At 39.5% G+C, this 14,509-nt stretch overlaps 1 protein-coding gene across 2 annotated transcripts in view; it reads left to right on the top strand.

Annotated features, from left to right (window-relative positions):
* The window catches only part of TMEM135 (transmembrane protein 135), a 181,451-nt gene that overhangs the window by 150,253 nt on the left and 16,689 nt on the right, over positions 1-14,509 (top strand). For both annotated transcript variants that reach the window (XM_035542443.2, XM_035542445.2), the window contains 3 exons: positions 10,347-10,388; positions 11,936-12,082; positions 14,249-14,318. In XM_035542443.2, the coding sequence (XP_035398336.1) occupies positions 10,347-10,388; positions 11,936-12,082; positions 14,249-14,318 (259 nt within the window). The remainder of the gene's footprint in view (positions 1-10,346; positions 10,389-11,935; positions 12,083-14,248; positions 14,319-14,509) is intronic.

The raw sequence follows: 14,509 nt of genomic DNA, 5'->3' as shown, positions 1-14,509 counted from the left end.
ACAGGAATTAGCCAGCACCCAGAGCTCTCTGTGCAGATGAAATGCAATGGAAATTCTGTGCAGTCTCAAAGTTTGAAAAAACAACACCCCCCAAATCAAATAAACAAGCAAAAAAGCACGACAGTGCCTCCCCCAGAAGCTGTCTGACTAACTAAGCATTATGAGATAGCAATACGTACGCGTTAGACTTATGGTTTCTGATTTCCTTAGCCGTATTCTATCCACATGTTTATGTTTTGCACCTTGGAGGCACGAGAAATAACCCTGAGAGAAAATGAGATAAAGAGAGGTGCTAACTTCATGAAACCCAGCCAGCCCAAGAAGTGGGACTCTGTGACAAAGCCCAAACACCCTGGCAGTCTCAGTGTAGTGAGATTGGCAGCACTTGGCTATGGGCTCTGCACAGTAGCTGTAAGCATCACTCCTGCGTTTGCAGAGCAAAAGAATTGTAGGAGGCTTTATTGAAGTCGTAAACAAGGATAGCAGCAGCAGTTAACTTCCCAGCAATAATTTTGGGAAGGTTGTATTCATAAATACCATCTCATTTCACTAAGTTAAATTACTTAATCACAGGAAGTGTTTTGTGGTACCTAATTAAAAATAATATGATTTTCTTCATAATTTTGGGGGGATTCTGTGTTTTCCCTGGTGATTGTTCACATTTGTGGCATGGAGTTCATGGTTTTTGCTGTTGTAAAAAAAAAAAATCAAAATCAGAAGCATTAGGGTTTTTTTGTTGTTTTTCAGAGGCCACATTTAAGTGATTATAAGAGTAGGAAAGGACCAGAAGTCTGTCGCAAAGGTGACACCCACCCCAGAGCTGTCCCCTGTAGGCTTGGCCTTTGCATTACATCATTCCAACTCTTACGAGCAGTTTCTCAAACTTTTTTTTTTTTTTTTGGTGATGCAACTTTCTATTTCAAATACTGCACCTGGATGTGCAGCACTAAAAATACGATCTATTTGAACAGCACTGCAGTAATTTAAAATAAAGCTATGTTAGAATAAAGTCTGTCCCCTTGCTTTTCTAAAGTATAAGCCAGCAAGGGAACGACTAAGGAATGAAGTTCTGTAGCAGCACTGAAATGTGGTTCTCAAAATAGTGTTTTCTGAGACTATGCACAAATACTTTATTCACTCTGTGGTTCTCCAAGCAGGTTCGAGAATTTAATATGTTTTCAAGACTTCCTGTGACACTTAGGAACCTCAGAGGCGTGTCTGCAGAGCACGGTATCATGCCAGAGATGTGTGTGTAAACTCTGGGTAAACCCACGTGTTGCAGTCATCGCAAAGAAATATTATATTGCCAGAAATACAAATTTAAGTTTCAAGAAACTTCGCAACATGGTCATTTAGCTTGACTGTAGCAAGAAATGGATGCTGTCCTAATGCTTGTGGCACAGTACCTAATTATCGCAGTCTTGGTGATTTCTGCAGAGTTTTACATTATAGACAATAAGAATATTTTTGAGTAACAGTCAAAATCTCACTCCAAGTCAATGTATTACAAATAACAACTCACTGACCACAACTCACTAAAAGGAATGCATAATTTTCAGTGTGTAACCTAAATCAGCAAAGGCCATGACGTATTCAAAACGATTGCTAACTTCTTTAAAATCTTTTTATAGCTTTTCATTTCATTAAAAGCTTATTCTGGTTAAATATGCCCATTTTATTAAACGTCAGAGATACCGCTAATATAATATAAAAAATATAAATGGATAGTCTCCTCATAATCACATTTTCCTCCTATTGAAACGAAGCAAACAGCCAAACATTGCCCTTATAATCCAGTTACAGGATCATTTGGGAAAAGCAAATGGTGCGTCTATTTCTCGTGAATGCTGGAGTTTGTCAATTAATCTCTGTAAGAGAGGTTTGTCTAACTGAAATTTTGAATCACCTGTAAATAGCATGAAGCATGTTTACAGAAAACAGCTCCAAGAAGCTTAGCTGCTATTTTTTTTTTCCAGTTGCAGGGAGCCAGTAGAAACCAGCCGAAAATTTGGCAGTAGATAAATTTAGCAGAGGTCTCAGTGTAACATAGAATTGCTGCAGATGCCACCATGATTTAAACCGAGCCAAACCCAGTATGAATTTAAAATCATTTGCTTCTTAATGTCATAACAGCATGTCCTGTTGGCGACAGCCTGAGTGTCCTTATTGTTCTAACAACAATAAAACAGCATCAGTGCAACCTAAGCCCCTGAGGCGGACGTGGTTTGGTGCATGTGTCAAGGTACAGTGCGCTGAATCCTTATGCCTCTAGAGGCAGTTGACTTCCCATCTTCATGCCTGCGAGTATTTTTTGCTGTTTCCTATTTTTGTTCTGCGTCCGATTTGGAGAGTGTTTGGGGTTTGTTACAGCAGAAGGTTACCATTTGCTTGGTTTACAAAAAAAAAATCCAAAAGGTTAAAATTGGGTGGTGGAAAAATGACATCACTCTACAAAATTCAACAAACCCAATTGAACTAAGCAGATAAGTCCTTAACTATCATTTAGTCAGCTGTTTTAATTAGTTTTTAGCTTTCAGCTGTGTGAGGCAGTGGCATTGATGAAGGATTTTGGGAAGAGGAAGTGACAGTCCGAGTAACCCAGCTGCTGGAGAAGTCGGTGTGCTTCACCTGCCTGCTCCTGAGCCCGCAGCACTGCACTGCCGTTACCCAAAGAAACAGAAGGGCTGCATCCAGCTACAGTAATAAAAAATCATTTTTTTCTAATCTGAGAGAAACTGTGTTTACCTAAAAATGCGCATTTTGGGAGCATTAATCTCTCTGAAGAAATGAGAACATTGTAAGTACCAGGGTAATTAACATCCCCAGAAATCTGATTTCAAGTTTGGCAGTAACACACACAACTTGATTAACAATCAGATGTAAAGTGTTGATTGATAACAGCTTTGGTTTACAATTCAGAATCCAGTATTGTGATATATAGCTGTGGTATACAAAGCTTTCTTTTCAATTGCAGTGTCATGTTCTTGCCAGAAATACATATTTTTTTCCTAAAAAATGTAATTCCCTGGATTTACATGAAGGCTTAAGGGGACCACAGTTCACTGTTGACTGTATTGTTTGCCATCTCCATTCACTCTTTCTTTCCAAGTATTGTAAATGATGCATTCAGTACAGATCTAGAAAAAAATGTCTTCTGCTCTGCTATCTTACTCCTTCTTGAATGCTGCCCCTGCTTTCTTGTTCTTTCTTCATTGAGATTTTTCAGGTATTGTTTCATATTTACTGCATGTAAGAGTTACAAAACCATAGTCTTTTCAAAAGATCATTTGATACTGCGGGCATGGCTAAAGAAAATGTCATGGATACATTCTTTTGCATTTTATTTAAACGCACAAAGTCAAACTATCAATTTGATTTGGAAACATAAGCAATGAGATTTCTCTTTGTATTCGAATCCCGTCTGCGCTGCACATTTAACGGTGTGAAATATAATTTTTATAGGAGTTTCAGCCACAACTCTTCTGACTTCAGTTATTTTTAATCCAATTTCTAGCATGTCTTCTGAAAGCTACGTGGTGTCCGTGGGGTACGTGACTACGTTTTTGTTATAATTGCCCCTTGCACTTTTTTCATCTTCCTGGGTTGAATAGGCAAGACCTATGAGTAACGAGAGAAAGAAAACAAACATTTAATCCAGAAAAGTGGAAATTGAGAGAGAAAATACAGTTGTAAATCATTTCTTCCCTTAAATTTGCCTCTGTGGATTTCCTCCGCACAAATCACAAGTTGTGCCTCATAATGCCGTTCAGTTGCAGAGGAGATGGCCGCAAGCACGGTTTCAACGTTTTCTGTGCCTGTAGCTGTTATGCTTCATAACGCCACCCTCAGGAAAAGGGGGGCAAGAAATGGTTTTCCATCAGTTTCCACTCCTTTTTTTCTCTTGCTGAAGCAATCTCAGTAGTGCTTCTGAAGGTGGGTTGCTGGCCCCAGCGTGCCTCAGCAGAGGTGCTGTGTTCAGGATGCTCTGGCAGTCAAAGAGCCTCCAAGGCAATAGTAAGAGAAGCTAATCACAGTCTTGGGGAAAGATAGGATATGGAGATGTTGCGTGAAGGGAGGGAGGGCTTAGGTTTGATATTAAAGGGAAATGTTCATGTTCATAGCAACTGGTGAACGGAACAGACTGTTTTTGCTCTCAGCATGTCCAGGTGCCTGGACATGATGATTATTTGATGTCTCTAAGAGAGGTTGCAGTCTGTCCATATGGACAAAAAAGTACTTGCATGTTCATGCAGTGGACCATAACTTAGTTTGAAATATGTTGTTCTTTTGGTGGTAAGGTATCTTTGTGAGATATGCAAGTTTTGTCTTTAATATGATATAGAGTTGATAAATTGAAATGGCTGTAATTACAAAGAGCAAGGAAATCTCATTGAATCAACCGTGTTAAAGCAACCTAACCATCTGCATTTTGGGTTCCTTTGCTTGGAACTAGATGATCTTCAAGATCCCTTCCAACTCAAACTGTTCTGTGGTTCTATGATTTTGATCTCCAGTGCCCTGTGTAGTTGTAGATCTGGAAAAGAAACTCCTTTGTGTTTACATGCTGCTCATCTGCACGTAGAAGCGTGGATCCAATGGAATCGCACCTAAGGGCCTATCTGCTTCCAAGTAGGGTGCTTGCTGCAATTTCAGCTTTGATGTGCTTTATTTCTGATAGGAAAATAAATAAATAAGCAGAGCATTCATTTTTTAAGCTGATATGAAAGTCATGCGTAGCTCCTGATCTCAGAAGAGTCGTGTAACCAAATCTACAAAGATTTGTAGGAGCCAGCTTCCCATAGATTTACCTAAGTGAGGACGAAAATGCCTTTGTGCAGCCTCGTTATAAACGATTAACAGCTCTGTGGAATTGGGTGTTGTTCTTAGCACAATTATCATGTTCTTCTCTGGTCCCTGAGGAGGACGTGCATATTGTTTAGATACTTGGAAAAGTCACTACAACTCAGTAATGACAAGTCGAAATAGATTTAGTGACATGTCCAATCATAATTTCTGGAAATCTTTTCTTCCACTTGAAAATGTGTGCTCTTCTATTAGGAAAAATACTAGTAGTACATATTTGAGAAAGACATTTGGTTTCAGTTTCCTCTTCCTATCAAACTTGACTGCATTAGCTCTTCTGTTATCCTGAGCGTTAAAATATTTCATTTCAAAGTAACTTTTTTTTCTGCAGTTACTTCTGTGAGGAAGATCTTACTGGTTAGGAATTATTCTTGGATCCCAAAGCCTTTTGGAAAACTTATTTCCAAAAGATAGTTTTATTTTACAGTCCCCACATAAAAAGTTAGTCTCGGAACAATTTAGAACTGGGCTTGACTAACTCTTCTGTTTCTGTGGTTCAGAATGATTATGCATGTCCCTGATTCTTGACTTGCTTTATAATCCAGTTTTTCAGTGGAGCTTAATCTGTACCTCAGTCCGGTAGTCACAACCCACCTGATTAGCAAGGTGGAAAGTGCCAGATCGTGAGAAGGTATGGAGAAGGTACTGACTCTTTGTTCGTTTTAAGAAAAAGGAGGTTTTGAGAATAATATTTAGAAGACAAATGGAAGGGGAAGAAAATACAAAATAGGAGTTTGACTGGGAGGAAGAGACATATTGTCTGATTTTTGGGTGGTCCTGTGTGGAGCCAGGAGTTGGACTGAATGATCCTTGTGGGTCCTTTCCAACTCGGGATATTCTATGGTTCTAAGAGAGAAAAGCAAAAGAGGAGATGGAAGAGGAAAAAGAGAAATGTCTGCAGAAGACAGCTCAGAAAAATGACAGCTGTTGCTGTTGACTGTTAGCCAGGATGAAAAGTGTAGACAGAAAAACAAAAGCAGGAAGGTGTAGTAACCTCTCTAAGCAGCTTAGAACAGAAAATAGATTATCCCGTATGCTCACAAAGGAGCGTAGAGAGCCTTTGATTCCTAATAGCAAGCAATTTAATAGAAGTGGCTGTAACTGGTGTGCTCAGACACAGTCACATCTCATCAGATGATCCTCCCTTCCCTGTACAGCAAGACACCTTAACTTGGAAACGCGGTCCCCCCCGGCCAGCCCTAACGGGCAGGATGTGCTGCAGTAATGTGCAAACACATGTCCTGTGCTTGCAGTGCTTCCTTCCCACATGGCCATAATGAAAGCTCTGTAGAGGAGTTTCTAATTTACTCTTACCCCGAAGGATAACATAAGCAATATGGGAATGTTGTTAAACATGGCATGTGTTGTTGCTGTGAGCTACTTTCTCCTTATGAGTGCTGTGGGTGAAAAGTGACTTGTTTCCTAAGAAGGCTTCTTACGCAGAGTACATCAATTGGTCATGGAGAAAATCATTAGAAGGCTTATGACAAGGCACCCTAATAATAAAAAAAACAAAACATAATTGCTGGCACTCAGCCTTGCAGCTCAGTGTGGGAACTTCTTCCCACATGATGGAGGGAGAGCAGTGTAAGCCCATGGACAGCACCTCTTTACATACACAAACATAAATAATTATAGTTAGTTCATGTATTTTTGGAAGTGTAGTTAGTATCATGCCTTGGCTGTATTCCACTCTTGATGTTTTCTTTATGAAAAAAGTAAATGTGTGTGTGGCCCTAAGTTAAATTTATGTTATAAATACGCGCGATTAAAATTGACCCTATTGCTCATGTGCCAAAATTACCCCAGCAGGGGAATGTGGAGAACCAAATTTATTGCTGTGGCTCCTCGATTCTTCTGCTGCTTCAGCTCCAGCCTCAACTCTCGCCAAAGCCAGGCTGAGAGCAGCGAGCGTTTCTGCTCCGTTATCAGGTACGCGGTGCCGGACGGGGACAGCTGGCAGAGTCATGGGCTCTTCTGGCTTTGGACCAGGGGCAAATTCCCCTCTGATGGGAAAATTCTCTGCCGGGCAGTTGTAACGAGATTATGCGCCCTTTAAACGCTTGCTCGCTGGGCAAAAGCTGGTGCCGCCTTCCTGCAGCCTGAGATGCTGTCCCGAGACCTTCAGGGCAGTGGGAACAGCAGCAGAGATGAGCTGCGCTGAGTGCACAGCTCACCCGAAATCTCAGTTCTTCCAGGTTGAATAATACCGTAAAAAGAAGCTTAAACATAATATGCTATTGAGATTTTTCCTGGCTCAGGGGAATCTGAAACACTAGGCACATGCAATATTTTTTACTGTGCTCATTTGCAGCTTGAATGGCTCTTTGGGGGTCAGCAGCAGAGCAGGGACTCTTTCACCCCTTGAGCAATGAAGCATTAAGTAAAAGTTATTTTTACCAATTAGTAGTGGCCTGTATGAAGCAAATCATTAGTCTTCAGTTATTAGCAGCCAGGTGTTCATGAAAAGTACCATGTGCAGCTAGCATTGTACATTACTGTTATTTGCAGTTGGAGTCAAGGCCAGTTGCTGAATTTGTGACATCTCCAGGCTGTCTCTGTGTGTTTCATTTTCTACCCCCAGCCAAAAAGAAGCACGTTTGGAGTCGTGGAGGTTTCTTTAGTTGCTGCTGGTTTTGTGTGCCTCATGAGTGAATAAATAAGGGAACTGCAAACTCTAGATCAGTATTCTAAAGTCCTTAATATACAGAATTCATAATGTAAAGATAAATATCATTATTGGTTACAATTTCATTTATAGGAGCAAAATTGCCATGTCAGAGAAATGAAAGTTGCAGTGCAAATTGCCCTTAATCAAACAAATTGTTTCTCTAGGGCAAGATTTTCACATACCCACTGGTCTGCATCATGAAGGAAATTTTAGGCAGCCAGCAGCATGAATTAAATTCTATTTAAGAACTTAAATAGCTCTTCTATACCATGTTAAAAGTAAAAAATGAGGAAGTTAAAGGGGGAAAATGGAATTGTATCTTCAGTGTTACTTCCACATTGAACTGCATGTTTAGCGTTGGTGTGTTTTGCAGGGGGATTCAGACCTATAGCTCCATGACTATATAGAATAACTAATAAAAGAAGAACAGTAAGAACAACTAATCAAATTCTGATACACCAAGTACTTATTGTGCAGAACTGACTTGAAACATGTAACTAGAAGGGCTGCTAGAAATCCTTGTTCATGTCTCTTGGAGTTGTGACGAGGGGCTTGGAGCGTGGCTTTCTCTTTCAGTACTTCAGATGTCTTGTGATTTTCATCAGTGGCGAAGAAATTTCGATGGACGCCCTCCTTGGGGATAGTTTAAGGCCGGTGGAGGCAGGATGGTGGCGGGCCAGGCCACGGCCTGTCAGCAGCAGCTGGTGAGGGACATCTGGTGGTGCGATCTGGCAGTAATAGTCGCACGCTCACGGCTGGAAATGCAGTTGTACTGTAGTAATTAAGGCAAAAATGTCATTACGTTTCTAATGTGATTACTTTTCCGTGTCGATATTACTCTAGAAACACTGAAGCATGTTTACATTTCAGTTTATGTATGGTTTTATCTTACTGGGAAAGTAGAAACTAAGGCCCTGTTCTTGAGCTGGCAGCTTGCAGACATAATGTGTCCAACACCCTTACCTCAAAAGACACTTAACTTACAGCCAATTGTAGGTTTTAAAACAAACTCGTGATACTGGAGAGCAGTTCTGTGGGTAGAGTGGGTATATGTAAACCCTGTGCCTTTGGGCTCGTAGTTCTGCCAGGGCTTTGCTGTGATCTCTGGGTAAAGCTCCTTCCCTTTGTTTCACTCTGTCAGTCGCTTGTCAGTCCATCCCTCAGTCCATCATTTTGTCAAAGTGCTACAGTAATTTTCAGCTTCTGAATCCCATAGGGAAGGGATTGTAACAAGTAAAATGTTTACATGTCTTTGCTTTCAAAGTTCTATATTAATTAAAGATACAGCAAACAATTTATTTGGGCCCCTCTAGATCCTATATACATGGCCAATATTTTAGGTGCCATCATTTTGAAAGAGAAACTCTTCAGGATGGGTTTTCTGGTGTTCTGTGTAACTGTGCCAAGTACTTACTTAGCACTGTGCACGTGGTGACAAAACCAAGTCCTTTGAAATGCATTCAGGGCCTTACCCATGGGTTGAGTGCTGTGAGGTTTTACCAGCACCCCACAAGGCTCTCACCTGCCAGGACAAAGCCAGACTTTGTTGATCTGTGAACATCTGTCAGCACAGAACATGTCTCAAAGCTTTCCATGACGTCTGTCTTCTCCTGTCCAGACTTTCAAGTGAAGAGGGAAGGCAAGCAAGGGACTCTTCCTTCTTGTTAGCACACGCAGTAACAGTTGGAGTGATCGTTTGTCTGCATAACCAGGGAAATGGAGCCCAATTCAAGGCCAGTATCATCAGTAATGCTGAGCTGGAAGCAAGCCACTATTTCATTATGTTCCTCCTGCTGTTCTTATACATCCAGCCATCAGCAGCATGCTCTGGCCACATGTGCCGCCTTCTGGGAACCAGTGCTGTCTGGGAGGACAGGCATAGACTTTCCAGGGAGGTCTTGGTCTTTGCAGGCAGAAGGAGAAGGGTTGTGTTTGGCCACTCTTGCTTATGAAGATCCTACAACTGATGTATGGTTTCCTCTTAGAGTAAATGAAGTGGTGATGTTGATAAGTTACTAGTTAAATATTTTGTCAGGAGTGCATTTTTACAATGATGTATTCCCCATGCAATTTCGTAGAAAGAGAAAGGGGAAAAAGTACAAGTGCCAGCTCTTTGCTTTCCTGTCAGCTCGGCTCTGGTGCTCTGAGAAGTCTTCCAGGAAGGATGTGTAGCAGCTGCAAGCTTCAACTGCATTCATAGTATGTTGTGCAGAAAACAGTCAAAAACACGAAACTTCCACAGCCAGTTACAGACTCTTTACTGTTATTCATATAAGAATTATATAAGGTTATTATAATTATATATATAATATATATATATAAGGTTATATAATTATATAAGGTTATTCATATAAGAAACCTTCTTGTGTGCAAAGTACAATTATCTCAATATCAAAATTAAGTAGGGTGGGTTTTCTATTGAGGTTCAGTCCTTCTTTGTCTCCTTGCAATAGCATTTATGTTTTGTAAAACTCATTATTTTTTTCCCGTAAAGTAGCAGTTCTTTGTCACATTAAATTCTTTTATTCCCCCAGTGATTTCTGTCACCATCCTTTAAAAATTTCTCCACTCTTGGTTTTGTTAAAAGAGAGAAGCACTGGCATTTATATATGTTTTACTCTTTGTGTCTAAGATGTTCCAAGGCTGTGGTGACAGCTATGATGTTGGGGATAGCCACAGAGTTGTTACAGACTTGCTGTCTTCCATTAATGAGACACTGGTGTTCATCTGCAGCCTTTCAGCGTCATACTTCATCTATAAAACTCATCTACAAGCAATCCATTATAAAAATATTGTTGTTTTTATATTTCAGGTGCAAAGATGGCTTGAAAGGATTTACATACTCTGCACTGAAGTAAGTAAGGAAAGTAGTTCTGGGAGTATGTAGCTTAAAGTGCATATTTCAAGGAATTGTGCGTGGTGGAAGCTGCCTTGTATGAAATGAGTTTTCCTAAGAGTTTTCCTAAGAAAAAACACACTGCTCTAAAAATTTCCCAAATGGGGATATGCAGCATCTTTTAAGGAAAGCATAATATGCTGGCAAGAGAGGAATCTTTTCATATTTTGGGCTATTATAGAAAGGAAATACAGGTGCATGCTTGCACGTTTTTGAAGGAGCGCTATCTTTTCTCTTTCTAAAACTGGGATTCATGATTCCTACTATTCTCCTGGAAGCAAAGGGCTGCTATGCTTTTTCCTGGAGTTTATTTTCTGTATTTACAAAATGTTGAATGAATACAACAGTAGTTGTATGACCAGCACCCAAATGAAGCATGGACTTTTAGCATACTCCTTTGAGATATCCTGTGCCATTAAACCTTCTCTCTGTCCTAGTAATACTGGCTCTCCTAGAATTTACTTTGCAATGGGACTTTCTGGTGGTACTCACCCATTTGTGGAGTTATACAAAATTCTCCTTTCTTTGTGCCTAATGTCAGAAGTGTGAAGAGATGTTATTTTATCTCTCCCTTATATACTCTGCTACCTGTCTCCCACTAAGATAGCCCAGTGCATGCACAGTATCAGCTTACAGGTGAAGAGAAAAACTGAACTGAAGTCAAATAAAAATGAGCTGTGGTTGGTGGTGGAAAATACAGAGCTTGCAGCGATAGTTAAATAGTTAAATAATTAACTGTGTAATCCAGAAATCTGGACATGAAACACTCCTATGACAACCTGCAAAAACAGTGCTCTCTGAAATTTGCTGAGAAATTCTGTCACAAACCAAATGACAAAGTTTTTATACCTTTGCCACCCTCATCAAGACTACCTCATGACAGTGTAACTTCAAATACAGTGCAGAGTGTTAGGAAACAGTATGTCTTATCATCATGACCTCCTTTGCCCTTGATACACAATAATTCTACATGTAGGATGAACCCGTATATTGACAGTATCAACTTCTGGGTGGAGAAAGAGGCCTGAAAGTGATGCCAAGCAAAATGAAGCTGATGCTCTTGGTGAGAGCAAAAACATTTTGAAGATTAAAAAAAAAACACAGATATTTTATAAAAATACCATAGTAATTATCAATCTTTATGCAACCCCATTTTGCTGGAGACAATTGAGATATTTCATGGATATTTTTATTTGGTGTTTTTCTTCTGTATGGAAATGCACTTCCCCAGTAATGTTCATGTTCCTAGTTTTAAAAAGAATCCTGGCAGCAATGTTGGCCATTATCTGAAGTTTACCTAAAGTTTATGTCAGTGGATTGGTCTTTTCCAGGAGATACAAGTTTTGGCACCTGTTTAGGATGCATCTTCTTTTGCATACCTGTGGGTAACTTCAGGCTTGTTGTAAAGACTTTTAGAAGTCTATATTAGAGACTTCAGAGCCTTTATATATTTTTGAGTTATTTATATAACTTATGTTTCGTTCTCATTTGTTTCTTTCTTTCAGGTTCATTGTAGGGAAAGAAGAAATCCCAACTCATTCATTTTCACCTGAAGCAGCATTTTCAAAAACAGATAGAAAGATAAAGCATTGTGAAAAAATATCACAACGAATGAATTTACTGGCTCTAACAAAAAAGCTCATGGACAAAGTGTGAGTCAAAAGAAAACAAAAGAAAAACAAAACAAAATGAGTCATTTTTACTTAGCTCCTTTTAATGTTTTGTTACACTGTATTTGACAATATTATAATACTTTTGCTTTGCATTTAAGTGTTTTGCAATTCATTTTTACTGGATAATTAACAGTATCAAATTATGAACTCTAAGAAAAATGAAATTTAAGACCTGTATGTCATATCAGGGATTCAAAACGACTTGCAGCGTGCAGTTTTCTAACAAGGGATTGTAAGTTCAGCCCATTCTAAATGGCAGAGTGGTATTTGTTTTTTACTGCAGGACTGGCTCATGGCATGGTTCCAGTAGTGCTGGTAGTGATATTAAGAAGGGAAAACCACACAGCAGCACTCCTTATTTAGGTCACCTTAAGTTACCATAACATCATCTTTTTTGGGACCTACATCCCTGTATTGCATAAAGTAGTACTGCCTAAGAGCAGGACTCATAACACAGGGCCTGCCCCCTATGTCAGGAAGTTCCCAAGCAAAAGTGAATCTACAACTGTTTTACCTGAGGTCAGACCTATGACATCTGAAGTTAGATAAGATCGGTTCCTTCCTGTCTACAGAATGCAATTTACTGTCCTTTCTTAAAGAAGTGACATCAGACAGCTTTTCAGGCTGGCATGTTCAAATGTTCTGCTTCTGCTGTGCTTGATTTGTCTGCTTCAGACACATTCGGTACCACGAGGAGACACTTGCTATAGGGACAGCGGCATTACAAATAGAGTGGGGATCTGATCATGTCACACCTGTGACTTCACTTCCACTGACTTCTTCAGGAGCCAGATCTTATTTATGGCCAGATCTTTTTCTACTTAAGCACAAGAAAGAAGTCTGCAAAGTGCAGTGTGTAGTGGCTTACCTTACTTGCTCGCATAATGAGCTAACATGAGCTGGCCAACATCAGGGGGGGACTTCCTATGATTTGTTGTGTCTTCAACTTGAAAAATATGAGGGAAATCAGCAGTGGCTTTTCAGGCAAGACTGTATTAGATAAAAAAAATCTACAAAGAGAAAAAGTTGTGAGCTGTGCGCAGATTCTTTTAGCTGAGTTGTTTATAACTATTTTGTCTTAAATACTCCATATTCGGTTTGTTAGTTCATAGCTCTTCCACTAGGATTAAATACTAGGATTGAGGGACTATGTGTGAAGAAGAATATTTTTTCTTTAAGGTTTTGAAACTCCCTACTCAGATGTTCAGAAAACTTCCAATTTAAAGTCCTAATGCTCTCACAGCTTTCTCTTCCATATGGTTCTTTTCAAAATAATTGAGTCTAAATGCCTGTAACCTGATCACATTCTCATTACAATTTTTGCTACATAAACTGACCTCACAGATGATTTATAGCCATTAGACTTTATAGTACATGATTCAAAACTTCCAAGATATTTGGCACAGTATATAAATTGTGTAATTTATTTCATATTAAAACTTGCATACTTGGCTATAGCAAAATATAATGTTCAGACCTGGTATGACATTACTTCTTTACAATTCTACATAATACAGGGCTAACAACTGCACAATCCATGAATCTCACCATCCCAAGTCAGTCTCTTTTACATGCTGAAGGTCAAATTTGCAGTCTGAAATAAGAGCCACACAAAAATCTGTGCAGGAGGAGAATTTACCCAGTAGTGAAATGCTTATAATTGAAAGAAGTCTCACAAGGTATCTCTGTGCACTTGTATGGTCTATATCGCCTTCCAATAGACCTTAAAATGCTATGGAAAATGTAAGGACACAGATACTCAGTCAAATACGCTTCCAGAACCATGGAGTGCAGACAGACCAGGAAGGGTAATCCCACTAGAGTTCTGTCCCATAGCTTCTCCTTGTTGAGAAGCAGAAAATTTGTTGCTTAATTTTGTATTTATAGGTATGGCATGGCAAGAAAAGAGATTGGATCAACATAAGTGTGCAGACACTTCTGGTGCACAACGAGAGTATTGTTTCTTTTTATTGTCCTTTTATGGCATCATAAAAGCTCACAGTGCCCTTCAGTAGGTAATGGGAAAAATTGTGGTGGGAAAATAACACTTTATGTATTTTTAGGCAAGTAAAATTTATGAAGTCTCCTGTTGATTACACTGAAAACAGCTACAGGTTAATATGTGTTTCATTGTGCTTTTTGCAGGTGCAAACATGGCCCAAGGCATAGATGCTGTAAACACTATGAAGATAATTGCATTTCATATTGTATTAAAGTAAGTGCAGAAGACGTTAGATTGACAAACTCTGGCAAACACAGGGTAGAAGTCTTTGGTCAGAAAAAACGTATACTTCGGAAATAAGAAAGGAGCCTGTTACTCATTCTTTCTCCATTGAAAATGTGACAAGCCTGAAAACAGATTTTCTCAATTTAGGATGGGACAGGGGTTAAAGTTTTCTCATCTTT

Source organism: Cygnus atratus, chromosome 1, assembly GCF_013377495.2.
Source record: "Cygnus atratus isolate AKBS03 ecotype Queensland, Australia chromosome 1, CAtr_DNAZoo_HiC_assembly, whole genome shotgun sequence".
Classification (NCBI taxonomy): domain Eukaryota; kingdom Metazoa; phylum Chordata; class Aves; order Anseriformes; family Anatidae; genus Cygnus; species Cygnus atratus.
The sequence above is the reverse complement of the archived record's forward strand: the minus strand, read 5'-3'. Positions and strand labels throughout refer to the sequence as shown.